At 34.6% G+C, this 20893-nt stretch overlaps 1 protein-coding gene across 1 annotated transcript in view; it reads left to right on the top strand.

The window, feature by feature from the left end:
• Positions 1 to 16187, top strand: part of ITM2B (integral membrane protein 2B) — a 28675-nt gene extending 12488 nt beyond the window's left edge. The window contains exons 2-6 of the mRNA XM_043578773.1: positions 9913 to 10041; positions 11558 to 11764; positions 13242 to 13352; positions 13779 to 13929; positions 15276 to 16187. Coding sequence (XP_043434708.1) covers positions 9913 to 10041; positions 11558 to 11764; positions 13242 to 13352; positions 13779 to 13929; positions 15276 to 15361 — 684 coding nt within the window. The 3' untranslated portion in view covers positions 15362 to 16187. The remainder of the gene's footprint in view (positions 1 to 9912; positions 10042 to 11557; positions 11765 to 13241; positions 13353 to 13778; positions 13930 to 15275) is intronic.
• The last annotated feature ends 4706 nt before the right edge of the window (positions 16188 to 20893 follow it).

Below are 20893 nucleotides of genomic sequence, written 5' to 3'. Positions count from 1 at the left end.
ATGATATTCAGGCCTTACTAGTTCTGTGATACTACACAAATAATTTCACTTAACTTCTCTGGGCCTCATTATATGTATCTGTAAAATGATGTGTCGGACTAAATAACCTTTCATGGTACCAGTAGATCTTTTCTTTCTGAAAACTGTACTGATCACGTTTTCAGAAGCATCTACTTCATGGCCAGACACTATATTAGGAATTTAAAAATTACTAAGCATCCTAGCCTTCAAGAAAGCACCTAGTACAGCTGAGAGAGACCAACCAATTGTGTAAACCAAATTAGTAACAACCTATTTAAATGTTGCAAAAAACACACACCCCTGGACCCTAGAGCTAGGAGAGTGGTGGGATAAGGGAGCAAGATCAAATGTGAGTGACTACTGATGTATTGTGCGTGTATTTGGTGCTAGGCATAGGTTCAAAGCACTTTTTATGTGTTCGTGATAGACAAGTATCTCTCATCTCAAGAACTGGAATTTTTTTCCAGTAATTTTGTCTAACTTTAAAAATTCTAAACTTGGACAGAAGATTTAACTTTCTACATTTAAATTATTTGATGCTTTTAGAAAAATATAGTTGGAATTTTCTTACCAAGAGTTCTGCATTTTAAATGGAATTACTCATATTTGAACATGAATATGAATTATCTTGTTGAATGACTTTGAAATCTAAGATTTTTACAAAAATGAGTCCAGAATGAGTTTGCTCCCCCCCACCCCCAATCTTGACACTTAATTTTATAATGAGTTATAGCAAGTAGAGCATTCCTATCACACTTTTACTTTGAAGAAGACAGTTGGTATTCTTATTAGGAGCAATATGAACTCATAATTCAGCCAGTGGCAGAAGAACTCTATCTTGACCACTTTATCTGTCTCTGGGAAAGGCTATGATTAATAGTAAATAGCAGTTGTGGATAATGCTGTTGTTTACAAACGTCTGGTTGTTACTGTTAGTGTAGGCTTTTCTTTTGACTACTCAGTACCTTTTGATCTCACTTCATAAAATAGAAAATTCTCCTCAGTAGAGATTGAATAAACACTGAAGAATAATGAGTACCTTTAAAATATGTAAAAAAAAAAAAACAAAAAAAAGAATAGAAAATGTTTAAGGTATGCCTATATTAATATTCTGCTTTGTGTCAGATACTCTGCTTGTCCTTAATGATATAAAGTGATTAAGTTGTGATCCAGCACTAGAAGCATTTTATAGCCAATTTTTTTTTTAGTTCTGACCTATATATATTTTTTTTACCCAGGCCTGTACCAATTTATATAATGCCAGTAGTCTGGTTCAGATTTCATAATTTTTTACAGTAGTTAAATTATTATAAAGTGGCTTAAATTTTTCATTTTTTTTGTTTCTGTATTGCTGCTCATGTATTGTTGTAGGATTTGTTCACAAAAAAGACATTAATGAAAATCTGTTTTGTAGACATTGTAATTTTCTATCAATTTTGTACTTTTTAAACCTCTCTCTAGTTCAAGTACAAAATAATACAGTAACTTTATTATCCATCTAATGCCAAGCACTTAGAAAACTCTTCCTTTTTATGTGCCAGACACATTTGTCATGTGGACTTTATCATCATAGTTGAGATTCTAGCAATCTTGCTTGAAAAGTACGTGAAGAGCATAATTCAGATACTAATTTAAATGAACAAGACAAAATGCAAACAAATCTTTGATATTTTTATAGAATTTAGCTTCTTAGCCATAGATTTTGTGTTCTACATATAACAGAATATATATTTGGCAATAGTGCTATAAATAATAAGCAGACTGCTGGATCGTGTCTTTTTTTTTTTAAGTTTTATTTTATTTATTTAGAGGGAGAGAGAGGGCCAGTGGGGGAGGGGCAGAGAAAGAGGGAGTGAAAGAGAGTCCCAAGCAGACTCCCCACTGGCAGCATGGAGCCTAGGCAAGCCCAAGCAGAGCTCAGAACTCAGGAACCATGCTGAGATCATGACCTGAGCCAAAGCCAAGAGTTGGCCACTCAACAAACTGAGCCACCCAGGTGCCCCGGATTGTGTCTTTTTGATTCTTTCATACTCAGGAAAGAAAACTAATGTAGGAGTCAGGTGAATAGAACATATACAAATAGTAAATGAGTGGCACTGGTATTCTACACAGCAGTGATCTGTTGGAGCAATTACCTACATAACTTTTGTGGTTCTAAGAATATAGGTAGGAAAGCATTTTTTTTTGGAAAATGCTTTGTTTGTCATTTTAGAATTCTTGCTTGAGTAAGAAGCGATTTAATTTTCCCCTCCGGTACTGCAAAATCTTTTTCCAGTTGGCCTTTTCAGTACTGTTGTAGATTGCTTTGTATTGGCTTCAACCCCAGTGGATACTTGTTTCAGCTTAACCTTTCCTAGCTAAATTAGATGGTGGCAGGATAATAGTAGCTATCATCAGTTGAGCACTTACTGTTTCCTACATACCAAGCTGTGATCTAAATGTTTCACATATATTTCCTCATTTAATCCCTACAACAACTCTGTGAGATAGGTGCTATTATTAATCCATGTTTATGATGACATAATTGATTCAGAGAAGTTAAACTTGTCCACCTGTTTCCCATTCTCCAAAATTCTGACATTTTTGTCTGCTGTCTTTTCATTTTTGTCTTCTCTTACAGGTTTATATCTTTTCCAGCTTCTTTAGTAATCATTTACTTGAGTCTGAGGAAAAAACCCTGTCCCGTTCCTTGCAAGTTGGGAAAGGAGAGGAATTTGAGGTTTACTGGAGTATTATTTGCATACTGAAAATTCAGCCTTTTTAGGTATACAGTTGTGTTAATTTTGACAAATGTAGTTGTATAATCATTACAGTCAAGATGCAGAATAGTTTCCTTACCCCAAAATGTTCATACCGCTTCGTAATTCTGTCTCTCACTCCATTCCTATTTCCTCTTCCTGTAGTTTGCTTTTTCCATAATATAGATGGTATTATACCTGTAAGTAGCCTTTTATCATTCTCATTGTCTTTATATTTTCTGGGAACTGGGTGTTGTCTAGAACAGATCTTCCATTCCTTTAGTTCTTGGTCCATGGTTTTATCTAGGCTTGTTCAGTTCCAGCTCTTCTCTGTTACCACTTTTGGTTTGCTGATACTATCCATATCCAGATTTATTGTTTATAAGAGAATTTCTGTTGTGTCATTTAAAGCATTGGGGTTTTTTGGTTTTGTTTTAAATTTTATTTTGTTTTAGAGAGAGACCGAGCAGGAGAGAGGGGCAAAGGGGTAGAGAGAGAGAGAGCCAGACTTGGGGCTTGATCCCACGACCCTGAAATTATGACCTGAGCTGAAATCGGGAGTTGGAAAGCTTAATTGACTGAGCCACGTACGTGCCTCAAGCATTAAGGTTCTTTATTCACCATACTAATTCAGTCTGAAACTCAGAAGTCAAAATCCTTTATATAAGGAATGGTTTAGACTGGTTGTTTTATAAAAATTGGTTCTCAGAAGGAAGCACACCTAGTCAGAGTAGGAAATGAAGATCAAGGTTAAAAACTAAGCAACACGGTAGAAAAGAATATGGTATGTTGGCCTTCAACTGGGGAGAAAAATGATGAAAAGTTGAGAAAACTAGAACAATGAGGAGAAACTCATTTGTAAAAATTTGAATCATTAGATTCTTTTTAAAAATGTTGTCAGCTAATTCTGTATTTTGGAAAATAGAATATAGGCCAAACACATCCCTGGGCAGCTGGCCTGTGTAACTCTATATTTATCTATATTACCAAATGTGTTTTAAAAATGTACATGTTTCTAAGTAACCAGATCTATTTCTGCAGGTTCAGTAGTTCATGCTACTTTGAGTTGAATAAACTGTATTGATTCTTGTCCATATTTGTCTCGTTGTTATACTTAAAGCATTTTTATGCCTTTTTTCTTCTCCTTTTTCTTTTTCTTTCCTTTTCATTTTTCTTTTCTTTGCTTTCTATGGTAATACAATTTTTAACCCTAGGAGATGTTTTCTTCTTTAGTATTCTGGTTCCTAAAGCTTTGTTATTGCATTTGCTATAATAAATTGCATAATAGTATAAGTGGGAGCTTTGGAAAAAATGTCTCTTCATTCATCCTATAAAGAAGTCTCAAATGGAAGTGCCTGAAGATGTGAAGGGATTCGTTAGTATAGGAACAGTATAAAAATTATATGAAAACCCTTGTGTTTTGTCTGAGTTAAGTTGATAATGGAGGCACATTTACTGAAGCCTCTTAGGGAACTGACTGAGGTGACCTAATTCTTAACTAATTGAAGTACCAGAACAGAATTTACCCTTCATTTTGCATAAAATATAATTTGTTAAGTAATTTTACTTCATCATATGATGATAAGATTTATTTGAACCAGAAATTAGTTCAGTGAGAGAGCGAGAATGCTTCCAAAAACTGTCTTTCCATACTGCTGTGGAGGGATGATTATAGGCCAGAGTGTGCTTCAGTGTCTTCATTTATAAACTGGGGTAAAAACTTGAGGTTTTAGGAAGATTAATGAGATGATAATTGTACAGCACCTATGGGAGCTCTTTTACCTCATCAGCATAATTTAAGGTGCACCAGTTTTATTGCAGTACAAGGGGAGGAAATGTCTCTAACTTGTTTTAAATTAGGCCAGGTAAACTTATATACCCTGGCAAGGAAGCCCTTGTTCATGGGTGTTTCCCTTTTTTTTGTTGATTTTTTTGTTGTTGTTGCTGTCCTTTAATTATGAAATAATCCAAGCATAGAAAATCAGAGAATGTGTAGTACCATTTGATATGTTTTTAAGTCTTAAATATCATACAATGGTAATATCCAACTTACCTTTTTTTAAAAATTGGGCATTATTTTTCTGAGATTTATCTCAAAATCAACTATGCTAGTTGATTTCATTTTAATTATTATTGTGTGACCCTAAATACTTTATTCTCCACTTGATGGACATGTAGGTTATTTCTAATGTTTTTCTTAATTGACCATTCTGCAGTAATCATTTTTAGACCTTTGTGTACATGTATAAAACTTTATCTAGGGCCATATTCCTAGGAATGGAATTGCTGGATTAGAGGGTGTGTGTGTGTGTGTGTGTGTGTGTGTGTGTATCTTCAATTTTATTAGATTCTGCCAGATTGTTCTCCAAGCAGTTGTACCTGCCAACTGTATGAACATTCTCAATTCCCATTACTCCACCCTTTTCCTAGCATTTGGAAAGCATTAGGCTTTCTCTATTGCCTGGTATTATAAGAACTTGTTTGATTTTTTTTTTCTCTGCACTTTCCATATTGAAGTATAATTTGCATGCAATAAAATTTGCCCATTCTGTGTGTATAACTTGATTGAATTTATGGTAATTGCATAAAGTTGTATATCCCCCACCATCAAGATATGAAACATATCTGTTACCCTAAAAAATGTCCTTATATGCCTTCAATTTCCCTTCACCAACCCTTGGCCATGGCAACCACTGAGCTACTTTTTGTCACTTATATTTGCCTTTTTTAGAATTTCATAAAAAATGGAATCATGCAGTAAATAATCTTTTGTGTTAGATTTGTTTCACTTAGCATATTTTTGAAGTTCAATATGAAACATACCACAATTTATTCCTCATTTAGTGGATATTTGTGTTGTTTCTAGTTTGGAGCTATTATGAATAATGATGGTATGACTAGTCACATATATAAATCTTTGACTCAGTTGATTTTTAATTACTGATGTTCAGCAGTTTTGCTGAACTTTAATTAGTTTGAATTATTTTTCTTTCTCAGATTTTCTAGACAATGATATCATTTACACATAATGATAGTTTTGCATCCTTTCTTTCTTTCTTTTTTTTTTTTTTTTAATGTTTATTTAGTTTTGAGAAACCTCAAGCAGGGGAGGGGCAGAGAGAGAGGGACAGAGGATCTGAAGTAGGCTCTACGCTGACAGCAGGGAGCCCAATTTGGGGCTGGAACTCACGAATTGCATGATCCTGACCTGAGCTGAAGTCGGATGCTTAACTGACTGAGCCATCCGGGTGCCCTGATAGTTTTGCTTTTTTTTTTGTAATCTTTATATCTGTTCTTGTGCTTGTCCATTGTGTACTAGGTGGGATGTGTAGTATAATGTTAAATGGAAACATTTGGTTTTAGTGAGCAGCCATTATAATTCCCTGACTTGAAATATTATGGTATAAGTCTGAAGTTTCACCATTAAATAATGAGGTTTGCTATGGGTTTTTTATCATTAGCCTTATTTATGTTAAAGAGTTTTACCTCTTGGTGCACCTGGGTGGCTCAGTTGGTTAAGTGTCTGACTTTGGCTCAGGTCATGATCTCATGGGATGTGAGTTTGAGCCCTGCATTGGCTCTGTGCTGACAGCTCAGAGCCTTGAACCTGCTTTGGATTCTGTGTCTCCCTCTCTCTCTCTGCCCCTCCCTTGCTTGTGATCTGCATCTCTCTCTCTGTCCCCCTTTCTTGCTTGCGTGCTCTCTCTCTTTCAAATAAACATTTAAAAAAAAAAGGAGTTTTACCTCTTTCTAGTTTGCAAAGAGATTTTATTATGAATAGGAGTTGGAGTTTGTCAAATGCATTTTTGACATATTTTGAGATGGTCATGGGGTTTTTCTTAAATTTCATATATGTGGCTTTGGGCTTTCTCTTTACAGTGTTAATTTAATCATTTAAATGCACTTTTAATGATCACTTAGATTAAAAAATTTTCTGTCTTCAGTATGTTTTAATCCTTTCTCCATAATTCAGATTGTAATATGGAATGTCATTTATCTGTCATGAATAATGTTAATTTTGACTGTAAATTGCTTAAGGTATGAGCCATGTCTTAATCACATTTGAATTTCCCACAGGATCTAGCACAGTACATTGCAAATAACAGGTCCCTAATAAATGTTGAACTGGGCTAAGTACTTAGGGCTGCTTTTCTTTGCTAAATAGCCACACTCTGTTATGTGTCATGAATTCTTATGTTGCCCCCACCCTTCATTATCATGCTGGCTGCTGATGTAACTCTTATGGGTCATTAGAAAAGTAAATAACCAAGCTTTAAAAACAAATCTAAATTTCATTCACTCATCAAATATTTGTTGAGTGCCAACCAAGTACTAAACTTGGCTTGGAGCTACCAGTAATGCAAAATGAATATGAATGGATACTCACAAGAACCTTATAGCCTAGTAGGGAGAGAGAAGATCTGTATATGAATTATTCTAATGCAAGGTAGAAAATGATCACTAGAAATAAAAGGAAAAAAAAAGATTAGATAGACTTTGAAGATCTGATAACTCTTCTAGGAAGTACATGACTGTGGTGCATGGACATGGATCTATGATTTGGCCAAAGACCCTTAGTTTCTGATTAAAAAAAATTTTTTTTTAATGTTTATTTATTTTTGAGAGAGAGAGAGAGAGAGAGCATGAGCGAGGGAGGGGCAGAGAGAGAAGGAGGCATAGAATCTGAAGCAGACTTCAGGCTCCGTGCTAAGCTGTCAGCACAGAGTCCAACATGTGGCTCAAACTCACGAGTGATGAGATTATGACCAGAGCCAAAGTTGGACGTTTAACCAACTGAGCCACCCAGGTGGTCCTCCATTCTTAGTTCTTGTACCTTCCCCACCATGTTGGACACTCAGCCATACCACATGTGGTCTTTGGAGATGCTGTGCATTCTGGCTCCATGATTTTATTCATTCTTTGCCCTAAATATAATGCCCTTTAACTCTGTCTTCCACGTGGGTAATGAGCATTTGTCCTTCAACATTCCACTCTAGTATTATCTCCTCTGGGAGCTCTACTCCAAACACTAGCATCCCTTTTTCTGTGTTCTCCATTTTTCTGTTAGAACCCATATCATGTTTATGTTCTCTTTGTATATTTATTTTCCAGGCTGATCTGAATGATCTCTTTCTTGGCAGAGGTTACTTACACCAGTGCCTAGTACAGTTCTTGGCACCTAGTAGACATTTATAATTTCTTAAAATTATTGTTTGCTGACCAGTTAAAAATGATATATCAAAAGGCCTAGAAATTTGTCATCAACTTGACATTTGGGGCTGCATATTCTTTTACAAGTGTCAGCCCATCCTCTTTGGGTATTCATTTATGTGCTACTAGAGAAGGGAGTCTGCCAAGCAGGGTGGATGTTGTACGCACATTTGACTGTCTCAGCAGCTCATACCAAATGTTTGGAAATGACTGTTGCCATCTGTCATTTTCATCCCCCCCACCCTGCTTCCACCCTAAAATTAATTATGCTAGGAACTGTTTATTGTCTCCTTACATATTTATATCAGACAGGGGCTCAAGCAAAATACTAGACTTTATCATTCACGTTTTATAATACCTTATGACTCTGGAATTCTTAAAGCTTTCCGTTCACAGATGGAATATCTTCCATGATTTGATAAATTACTCTAGGCTTATTCTTTTTACACACTATTTTGTAGTGCACTTGTATTAAGTATTTGTACAGTACTTGGACAAGTTCACCTACTACAGCAAAGCGTAACGCTCTCACAGTGTTTGATCCAATCTTTAAGTTATAAGGCATTTGTTCTATATTGTTAAATTCTGTTTAAAACCTCAGTTAACCTAGGCACACACTATCTGGCTCTAAATTGTTCTTGGTTGACTGGGACGTCTGGGATTGGGCTTTTTCTCAGTAGTGTCATGTTGAAATTTCTCATCTTAGCATTGAAAACATAACCTTGACTTTCATTCTTTCTTGGTTGTATTCTTGCTTCAACCATATCTAGTATTGTTCATACAGTTTTTCTTCCTTTTTATTTGTATTCCCTGTATTTATCTGCAGAGGTGTAGGTCAAGTCTACTTTCTCCCTTAAGCCATCCTATATTCAGTTTTCCAAGTAAAGATCAGAGTCATGTACTTGAATGGCTGTACATACATACTACTAACTAGAACATCTTTTATTATGTTGGTTTCCAGTCAATTGGAGCTTTTCTTTTGCTGTCTGTACTATGTGTCTTGAGCCATGAGTTAGATAACACTAGCAACTAATCTCGTTTGTCACCTTTTTGACATTAACCTAGGTACAAATCAGAAATTAGCTGTAAATCTGTAGTGACAGAGTAGTGGAACTGAGTTAGAAGGGCAAAGGGAGTATTTAAAGGACTGGATATTGTGACCCCAGATGGCATTCTAAGGCTAAATTATTTCCTTGAGTGGATCAAAATAAAAATTCTAACTAATTGTATGTCTCTTACCTTTGTAAGTTTTTCTCTGTTGAATCTTTCCTCATTTTTCTACTGCTTCTATCTTAAAAATGAAAACATTTGTCAAACGGGGATGTTTTTTAGGGTAGGGCAGTGGAATTATGGGATTATTTATGGATAAGTTTGTCTTACTTTTTAAGACTCCAGTTGTTTAAAGAATTTGTTTCGTATTATTTGTTCTGTCCCTTATTTTCCTGTTACTTTTTCTTGTGTATTGTTAGGATTGCCTTTATACCTGGTGTGAACTATTAGCCATCTGTAGCAGACTAATACATAATTTTATAGTATAATGTAATATACACTGAAGGCTCAGCACCATAATACTTAATGACAAAGTTGTGTTGTAGCTTTTCCTGAATTTTTAAATGTTAGAAGATATTTTAATCACCAAAAGTTGTGCACAGACAATAGAAATTATAGACTATGTTATTGTTCTAGAGGTATAAGTAGCAGAGGTGTTGAGAATTAGAATAAAAACCCTCCCAAGAGACTGATGGCTCAGCTTGAGTGGCATTGTGGTGACTTCTGGCACCACAACCTAATAATTCCTGGGTTGATTTTGATTAGAGAACTGAGTCTTTATATCTTGGTTTATAAAATGATAATCCTTTTTAGACTTCTTTCGATCCTGACCTTTCTATGATTCTCACTGGATATATGATACTGACCATTTTTGGTCTTTTTCATATTTTAGGACCCAGATGAAGTGGTACCAGTTGGCCAAAGAAGAGCCTGGTGTTGGTGCATGTGCTTTGGACTAGCATTTATGCTTGCAGGTGTCATTCTAGGAGGAGCATACCTGTACAAATATTTTGCACTTCAAGTAAGTGGAAAATGCTAAGGACTTTTTTGCCTTTCCTTCACATGTATTAGAAAATTGGCCCAAATTTGTTCTAAGCCTGCACTTTTTGTCTGTGGCCTTTAGCCAGAGTGGTGGTCCTACTTTAGAGTTGTGTGTAAAAATCTGAACGTAAGTTTGCTGAGCCTTTTGGAAAGTCACTAAAAGCAGAATAGTGTTGTTTTGAAATGTTGCTGACTAAAGAGTGTAGATTATTGGATGATTTTTCAAAATTGACTAACCTTCATTTTCCTACTACAATTAGTGGCTAAGGTATAATATTATTAATTGCCAATTGAGTAAATAAATCAGACAACATCACATGTTGTCTTGTTGATAGACTATAACTTGATACTCAGTTTGGACTCCCCTACAGTAGCCTTTGCTCCTGGGCACTGAATTCACTGGCACCATATCTCTCTGACTCTTTCCCAGTTTTTGGTTTCTCTTTAAGAATTGCGTGACTTCAGCAGTGATGTTGAAGTAATTTAGGATGAATGTTGTTTTATAACTTGAGAGTGTTTAATAGTAATCCTAGTGGGTTAAGACATGAGATTTTTCTTCTCATGACACTCATGATTTATGATCTGTGTTTTGTGATCTATTTCTCTTGGCAATAATTTCATAGGTTTATATTTTCTAACATTTTAAAATTTGGAGAAACTGTTGGCAGATAGATTTTATTAAAATAATGAAACATTCTGCCATAGTATGTATACATTTCATGTTCATTTTCTATAATTTTCAAGAAAATTGCATGTTGATAGACATTATTGAAATACTAGTCATCTTTTTCAATGCTGTTTTTTTTTACAAGAATTGTATTTGATGTAGAAAAAAAACATTTTGCAATTACCTGTCCAGAGATATTTTTTTGCCTTAACGTATTGCTTGTTACATGCTCCTACCTAGTCTTTATGTAGATTTTTTAAAAAACAGTCTTTATAGTGATTTCTGTAATCTGTTAGGCTGCCTGTTATTTTCCACTTCATTGTAATACATTTTAAGAAAAAATCACAACTACTTGTATTCCTGTAAAAATTACAGAAAAACGACTCCTTTTTTTGGCTAAAAGAAAAATCATTTAGTCAGTGAATCATATCAAAAAGTTTTAAAAGTATATTTCAGAAAAAAACATTCATTTCTGAATATATTCTTTTATAAAAATAATGCCTACAGGTAGAAGTAGGCCTATGTGTTTCTTCAAATTTAATTGTCACCAGATGAATAATTGCTTTTATATTCTATTTTTGTCGACTATAAAAAGTAAAGGAAAAATCAGCTGCTTTTCTCCTTCTGAAACAATTTTTTTTTACAATACTTCAAATCCCTGTCTTAAAGAATGTGTTAACTGTGTAATTAAACTGTCTGACTTGTCATCTAAAAGTAAGAGTTTGCAAGCAAAATGCTATTTAGATAAGCGGTGGCAGCTTAAGTAATGCTTACATTTAAAAACCTATCTCCCTCTGAGTTGCTGAAATAGTGTTTAAACTCTCTATAGCCAGATGACGTGTACTACTGTGGAATAAAGTATATCAAAGATGATGTCATCTTAAACGAGCCTTCTGCAGATGCCCCGGCTGCTCGCTACCAGACAATTGAGGAAAACATTAAGATCTTTGAGGAAGATGAGGTTGAATTCATCAGTGTGCCTGTCCCAGAATTTGCAGATAGTGATCCTGCCAACATTGTTCATGATTTTAACAAGGTGAGTCAGGTGTCTAGAACTGTAAAAAGACTGCACGTTCTTTAATTTATGTTTTTTGCAGTTTTAATTTCAGTATTTTCTGATTTATTCTATTTAGAGTTTACTTTTTATTTAAAAAGAAAATGGACTTGGGTTTCTTCTTCCCTACAAAATGCCCTAACATTTGATGGATTTCTTTATCTGAAGCCTACCCTCAATGAACTTGGCCTTCTTCCATGTTAACTTTTCTTCCCTTGGCTGTGTTTACCTTAAAGCCCACCTTATGGCTGCTTCTCCTTTGCTAGTAAATTGCTATTTCTTACGTGCTCTCATTTTCTTAGATAAGAAGTGATTCACGCTCCCATTTCTGTGTAGCATTTTCAAATATTAGTAATCTTAGTTCTGTATCATTTTATTAATCTATTTTGAAGTTCTCATTTTACATTTCCCCCTAGTTTTGAATATTGTTATGCAATACAAAAAAGGTGAAGTGAGAATATAGTGACTATCCCAGATCCTCCACCTATTTCCAAAATTTTATCACATTTTCTTAATTTCTTTTCTCACATTTGACACTTGACCCCTAGATACTTGAGCTCTTGTCTCTTGTACATAACGTCTACATAACCATGTCATTTATTACCTGTAAGAAAGTGAACGTGATAATATGGTATTATTTAATATCTAGTTAATAGTTACATTCCCCCAATAATTTTTGTCCCAAGAATTTTTTGTTTTCTTAAAAAATTTGGAAGTTTACCTATTATCTGTGGATTTTGCATCTCTGTATAGTTTGCCAGTTTGAACATTCAGGAGTGTCACTGAATTGAGCTTTGCAAATATTTCATGCCTAATAAATGCAACTGATAAGTGTTTATAAAGTAGTTTGAGAAATTACATATCTTCAAGGTAATAAGCCTATCCAAAGCAAATAGTAAATAATAACTAACACTGAGCTCGTAGAAATCAAAGTGTTTACATGATTTAATTGAACTCCTGTTAATCCTCAAAACCATCCCAGGAGATAATCCTTCTCAACCACAGTCTCATCTGAACCACAAGAACACGGAAAACCATTTAATTGACTGTTATATCAGTTTCTCTAAGGATGGTAGTAACTAGTACTATTCTAGATGCATAGGACAGAAGTTAATTCTTAGATGTAATGGATGGATACCTTGGAGGGCATTGGGGTTTACTACATGTGAGGAAACTGATTATCTCTCTTAATCAGATGATAAGGCTATTAATTTTAATAGTTTTTTGTTAATCACTTGTAGAAACAAACCCCTGATAAGAATTTTGTTTACTAGTAGTGATAATTTTTCCTCTTTCAATACTACCTTCTGTTCCTATCCCACCAAATACTTCATTTGTTGAAATGCAAGTGATTTACACATTCTAAAGCCAACTCATTTTAATGGTACAAATTATTCTTAAAAATCAGTTGCTATGTTACAAATATTAATCTAATGAAAATTTATCTTTTTCTTTCCAGAAACTCACAGCCTATTTAGATCTTAATCTGGATAAGTGCTATGTGATTCCATTGAATACTTCCATTGTTATGCCACCCAGAAACCTACTGGAGTTACTTATTAATATAAAGGTATAAAATGTTCAGATATTTCTTATTAATAATGCTGTTATCTTAGAATTCATGGTTGAGATATTAACCCTGTAAGTGCCCATCTTACTGAAATACAGCCAAGAATTTTATAAAGAGGAATTAAGATGTGTGGTTTTGGGTTTTTTCCTTTTTATATTTTGAAATAAAATATAATTTCTTAAATTATATCTTTGTTTTCCTAATGGGCCAGATAATCAGTAATAGACTTTTAGGAAGTACGATCTGTGTTGCAAACTATTCAACTCATAGACAATATGTAAGCAAACAGGCATGATTGTACTGCAATAAAACTTTATTTGTAAAAACAGATGGTGGGAAGTAGTTTGCCAACCTCTGTTGCACACATTTCCTCATCTGTTCAATGTATGTTTGGAGGTATTCATAGAATTTATTTTCCAAATGTAGGCTGGAACCTATTTGCCTCAGTCATATCTGATTCACGAACACATGGTTATCACTGATCGCATTGAAAACGTTGATCACCTGGGTTTCTTTATTTACCGACTGTGCCATGACAAGGAAACTTACAAACTGCAACGCAGAGAAACCATCAAAGGTAATGCTTTTTATTGTTAAAGTGCTTGCAGCAAAGTTTGTTTTACTTCGTTGTGTTGAACCTAGATTTAGATGTAGGCTGATATTGTTATCATATGCTTCCACGAGTGAGAAAGTAAAACTATATTGTATCACTCTATAATATTTCTAAATTCCCAGAGAATCACCTAAATTCTAAATTCACTCTTCTCAGATAGAATAGGTGAATGTGAAATGTCAGTGCCTAGAGATGTTGTCAGCTCACGTTCCATGTAGTCACCCAGTCCAGCCTTCCATCCCGCCACTTTGGTTCAGTCATATTGTGTGAGAGTTCTTATCCAGAAGGTCTCTAGAGGAACTCTTTAGGTGTGTGCTCAGGGATCTGGATTCTAAACAGAGAGTTTGCCTTTTGGATCACGTTGAAGATAACCATAGTCAGGTTAGTTAGAAGGAAATTTGGCTAAAGAATTAAGAGCATTGACAGAAGTAATGTGGCTTTGCCAAATCATTTAGCCTTTTTTTTTTTTAACCTGAAAAACAAGAGTGACAGTATCTCCCCCTTTCCTTTCAAGATCTTTGTAAAAATAAAATGAAAGTACATGTGACAAAGCTGTAGAAAGTAAGAAGTGCCACTTGAATCACTGTGGTGTGATTTCTTTGGAATTGTGGCACCTAGTAAACGTGCTTTCCTGGCTTTTTGTTAGCACCTTAATAATGTTCTCTCACCTTGGATGATGAGTCACCTGAAACCTGCTTGATTTCTTAACATTTTAAAATTATCTTTCTAGCTGATATTTTTTTTAAAAAGCCAGACTTAGGGGCGCCTGGGTGGCGCAGTCGGTTAAGCGTCCGACTTCAGCCAGGTCACGATCTCGCGGTCCGTGAGTTCGAGCCCCGCGTCAGGCTCTGGGCTGATGGCTCAGAGCCTGGAACCTGTTTCCGATTCTGTGTCTCCCTCTCTCTCTGCCCCTCCCCCGTCATGCTCTGTCTCTCTCTGTCCCAAAAATAAATAAACGTTGGAAAAAAAAAATTAAAAAAAAAAAAAAAGCCAGACTTACACATATAATGAAATATACCCTCTTTAGTGTGCACTTCTGAGTTTCAACAAATCACCACCACAGTCAAGATATAGAACATTTCCACTACAAAGTCATAAATTTATATGCGGCATTATCATTGTTAATAAGATCTGTGAAGATACTTAGTTCAGACAAGAGAGGCAGATTATTTTCTCCAGTGTTAAAAAATCAAACCATAGAAGTTCATGGAATATAGAGTATAATATTTCTGTATATGTAAATAATAACTATGAAGATTAATATGAATTACTAAAGAACCAGAAATTTAAAAACTTTTCCCTCCAAACAGGTATTCAGAAACGTGAAGTCAGCAATTGTGTTACAATTCGGCATTTTGAAAACAAATTTGCTGTGGAAACTGTAATTTGTCCTTGAACAGTCAAGAAAAACATGGGAGAAAAATTTAATATTGCATCATAACCCCACCCTTTGTATTTTGTGCAGTGATTATTTTTTAAGATCTTCTTTCATGTAAGTAGCAAACAGGGCTTCACTATCTTTTCATCTCATTAATTCAATTAAAACCATTACTTTAAAAAAATCTTTTCTTCTTTCCAAGTGTGGTGTCTGTCTTTTATCTTGAATTAGTAGTTGTATGAAGTCATAGATAATAATACACCATAGATCTTATGTGTTAGGAAGAATTTAAATTTCTTTAAATCATTTATCCAGATTTTTACGTTTGAATTATGCATTTTCCAGAGGAGGGGTTATCTAAAGAAAAATCATATATATGCATACGTAAGAATGGACCACAGTGACTTATTAGTAGTTGTTAGCTGCCCTGCTACTTAGTTTGTTAGAGCATTTGAGCACACATTTTAATTTTCCTCTAATTAAAATGTGCAGTATTTTCAGTGTCATATTTAACTATTTAGAGTATGATTTCCACCTTGATGTTTTAATATCCTAGACATCTGCTGTAATAATATTTTAGAAAATGTTTGGAATTTAAGAAATAACTTGTGTTACTAATTTGTATAACCCATATCTGTGCAATGGAATATAAATATCACAAAGTTGTTTGACTAAAAGACTGTGTGTTGTTTTTCCCCTATAACAAAACCAAAGAGTAATTTGGTTCTTTATATCTTAAGATAATCCATGTAAAAGAAGAAAGTATCTCTTAAAAATTCAGTTCGCTACATATAGTGGGTAAAAATACAGATTTTTAAAAAATAAAAACAAACTTTTAAACTAACTAAGGTACATTCTTTGTGGGTACTATTGAAGTAACGTCTAAGACTCAACCTTGAGCGATGCTGTGTAGTACATTTTAAACTAATGCTTTTGTAGTTAATGGAGGGGCTATTATTAAACCTAAAGCTTCCAAGAAGCATAAAATATACTGCTTTTCTGTGAATGCTTCCCTCCCTCACAAATGGAGCATTTCGAGTTACAGAGGTGATTCTCTTCTATTTCCAAGGTTACTTCCTATCTGAAATAATTCAGAATCCATCACCATTTTAAATATCTAAGAGTAATTTCTCTGTAAATCCCTAAGAAAAAAATTTCAATTCTGAATCTAGGAAGTCAAAATTTTTAGTTTCACAAAAATCCATAAATGATCTGGTCTAGGAACCAGTTCTAGTCCAAAAAGGTACTATTTGATTTTTGGCTCTTAGTTTTATTTCAGTAGTACTGTAGGAACTTTAGGCTGGCTAGTCAGATATGCAGAGATTGAGAATTTATTTTAGAAGAAAATATATTCTGATGAAATGAGAATTGTTTTTTCCTACCTTCCAGGCTCTAAAATTTCATGTTTTTTAGGGAGCTATGAACATTTAAGAGCACATTGTATATTCATTCAGCAGATAACTTACTGGCATCTTTTAGTGCATCCGTAATGCACTAGCATTAAGTGTGAAAGATACACCTGTGAGGAACAACTGCTGCTTAGAGGAGACTCTCAAGTCTAATGAAAGGAACTGGTGAATAGCTACCTAATTACGATACAGTTGCGATTGGTACTGTAATGGGGAAGAACAGGCCCAGGAACTTTGGGAGAATTCAGGAGAGACAATGAGATATTGGAGATGTGAAGTGCACTGCAAGGTCATGGAGGACCTTGTATGCCAGCTTGAGGACTTCCTTCAGTAGATCATGAACTGCTATCGAAGGTTTGTATTTTAGTTTCTGTTTTCCCACTTATAAGAGTAATGCTGTATTAAGATAGATGAACTGCTTGTAACAGCCACCATCTGAATGGCTTCAGATAGTAGGAGTTTATAAGCTTTTATCCTACTCCATTGTGGCAGGCAGGCTCTAGGCTCCCAGGGACCCAGACTTCTCCATCTTGTAACAGTTCCAGCTTTGACTCCTCAAATTTCCCATGGAAGAACAGGAGTTAGAGTGGTAGATCCTGCAGGGTTATGGCTGGGCCTGACCAGTGGGCGTACACCATTTCTGCCTATTTCCATTTACTGGAGCCCAGCCATATGACCCTAGGCCAGTGGTAAATAAGGTGGGGAAATGCAGTTATCCTGTGTGTAAAGAAAGAGAACCAAAATATCTTGCTTAACATACAGCATTTTTACCACCAGCGGACAATTCAAATGAATGAACAAATGAATGAAACAAAAATCACCAGAAAATAATGATCATCCATGGTTCCATCACACAGAAATAATCATAACAAGATTTTGAGTGTGTATGTTTAAAACTTGTGTTATCTTACTACAATAGCAACATGCTCTTGGTGGATTTGGAAAATATATAAAAACACAAGGAAAGTAGAAGTTGAATATTCCTCACCAAGAACATACTGTTTTTTTGGTTATTTTGGTTATGTGTCTTTACTGTTTTACTGTCTTTTCCATTTATACGTTATAAACACTTTCCCCTATCATTCAAAATTATACATTTTAAAGGCTGCAATTACATTTATTGTAGATGTACCATAGTTTTTTAATGAGTTCTCTTTTATTGAACATTTTGGTAATTTATGACATTTTTGCCATTAAAAACACGGAGATGTGTTTCTTTTAATAAGCTTTTTATACACATATCCATGATTATTTCCATCTGTTCTTGAAATTATTTTTCCTTTTGCATTTGCTCTTCAAAAAATTGTTGAAGTAATAGATGCAAATAGAAATCAAATAGTATCAAAGGGAACTTAAAAAAAAGAAAGGCAGTCTCCTTTCTCCTTCCCTAAACCCACATCAGACTCTTAACTGTTAATTCTGATACTTTCTCCTTCTCATAATAGTGTTTCTCATACTTACAATGCTATTTTAAATATCTCTTTATGTTTTCCTCCCCAATCTATACTTTTTATTTCCTATTCTTGCCTTACTGCATTAATAAGGATTTCCAGGATGACATTGAGAAGAAGTGATGAGAGGCAACATCTTTGCTCTGTACCTGATAGTGGGAAGGCTTCTAGTTTGTCACCATTGAGTGTGATGTTAGCTGTAGGGTTTTTTGTAGACAGTCTTTATTAAGTTGAGGAAGTTCTTCTCTACTTCTGGTTTACTGAGAGTTTTTATCATGAATGGGTATTGGAGTTTGTCAGATGATTTTTCTCCATTTATTGATATGATCAATTATTGATATAATCAATATGGTTTTTCTTTTTTAGTCTGCTGAAGTGGTGGATTACATGAATTGAGTTTTGAATGCTAAACCAGCCTTGTACCTGGCATAATTCTCACTTGATTGTGGTGTATAATTCTTTTTATGCTTCTTTCAATTTGATTTGCTAATATTTTGTTGCATCTGTGTTCAAGGGAGATTTGATCTGTAGTTTCCTTGTAATGTCTTTGTCTGGTTTGGGTATTTGGTAATGCTGGCCTCATAGAATGAGTTAGAAATTGTTCCTTCTGCTTCTGTCCTTTGTAAGAGATTGTAGAAAATTGGTATAATTTCTTGCTTAAATATTTGTTGGTAGAATTCACCAGTGAAGCCATCTAGGCATGGTGCTTTGTGTTTCAGAAGGCTAATTATTGATTCCTTTTCCTTAATAGATACAGGTCATTCAGATCATCTTATTCTTTTGAGTTTTGGTAGATTGTGTCTTTCAAGGAATTGGTCCATTTCTTCTAGGTTATCAAATTTGTGGGCACAGACTTGTTCATAGTTTTCCTTTATTATCCTTTTAATTTCCATGGGATCTATAATGATGTCTCATTTCTGATATTAGTAATTTGTGTCCTCTGTTTTTTTTCTTAGCCTGTTTAGGCACTTAACTGATTTTTATTTATTTTTTTCATAGAAGCAGGTTTTGGTGTTGCTGACTTTTCTTTGTTGATTTCCTGTTTTAAATTTCATTGATTTCTGCTCTGATTCTTACACTTTCTTTTCTTCTGCTTACTTTAGATTTAATTTGCTCTTCTTTTTCTAGTTTCCTGAGACTTAGATTATTGCTTTTAGATCTTTCTTCTTTTCTAATGTATGCATTGTCTATAATTTGCCTCTAAACACTGCTTTTGTTGCATCACACAAATTTTGACAAGTTGTATTAACATTTAGTTCAAACTACACAGTGGACATTGTGGTTTGAGAGCAGACATTGATTTCTATTCTTTTAAATGCGTGTTTTTCTTAATTCTTTTAAGTTTGCTAAGATGTGGGGTTTTTTTTTTTTTTAATGTTTATTTTTGAGTACACAGAGTGCGAGTGGGGGAGGGGCAGAGAGAGAGGGAGACACTGAATCCGAAGCAGGCTCCAGGCTCCAAGCTGTCAGCACAGAGCCCAATGTGGGGCTCAAACCCACAAACTGTAAGATCATGACCTGAGCTGAAGTCAGACGCTCAACCAACTGAGCCACCCAGGCGCCCCTAAGATGTATTTTATTGGTCAGAATGTGGTCTGTATTGGTGAATGTTCCATGAAAGCTTAAGAAAAATGTGTCCTATTATTGTTGAACTAGTTTATAGATTGATGGTGTTAAATTTAACTATGTCTTGGCAGTTCCATTGTGTAATGGTGAGCACTCTGGCTGAATTTAACTATGTCTTTACTGATTTTCTGCCTGCTAGCCTTGCTTTTTGTTGTTGTTTTAGGTTTGTTGTTTTTGAGAGAGGGGTGTTGAATGGCCTCCAGCTATGATAGTGGAGTAATCTATTTCTCTTTGTAGTTCTGTCGGGTTTTTGCCTTGTGTAATTTGATGTTCTCTTGTTAGGTACATACACATTAACAATTACTATGTCTTAGAAAATTGACCCCTGCATCATTATGTAATGCTCTCCTTTGTCAATGATAACTTTCCTTACTTTGTATTAAGCTCTGTCTGAAATTAATAGAGCTATTTGTACTTTGTTTTGAGTAATGGTATCATGGCATATTTTTCTCTATCCATTTACTTTTAATCTGTCTGTGTCTTTATATCTGAAGTGGGTTTCTTATAGACAACATATAGTTAGGTTGGGTTTTTTGACCATTGACATTCAAAGTGATTATTGTAATTGGATCAGTATCTCTGCCATTTTTATTACTGTTTTCTGTTTGTTGTTCTTCGTTCCTATTTTTATCTTTCACTCTTCTGCATTTTGTGGTTTGGGGTGAGCATTTTCTATGATTCCATTGTCTCATCTAAGTTATTACTAGTTTTTTTCTCTCTGGGTCTTTCTCATTAATATATAACCTGAGGAAGAACCCTGGTTTAGTCTCTGTTTTCTTACTATTGATCATTGTGAGCCTTTTATCTTATTGAGAAAATATTAATCACAATTTAAAATTTAAAAACTATTTACTGTAGATCCCACACTTAATTCTTCCAACCTTATATTGTAAATTAATCCTGAAAAGCAGAATGGGTGGGAATAGGCTCTTGAGAACTCAAAATCCATTCCTAAATGGCCTAAAGCAAGATAGTCCTAGCTCTTTACTGCTTACATTTGTAAATAATTTGATGGGATTTTTATATTTATTTTTTAAACTTACATTTATATTCATATTTTGATG

Source organism: Prionailurus bengalensis, chromosome A1 (genome assembly GCF_016509475.1).
Source record: "Prionailurus bengalensis isolate Pbe53 chromosome A1, Fcat_Pben_1.1_paternal_pri, whole genome shotgun sequence".
NCBI classification, from domain to species: domain Eukaryota; kingdom Metazoa; phylum Chordata; class Mammalia; order Carnivora; family Felidae; genus Prionailurus; species Prionailurus bengalensis.
This window is presented reverse-complemented; position numbering and strand designations above follow the sequence as displayed.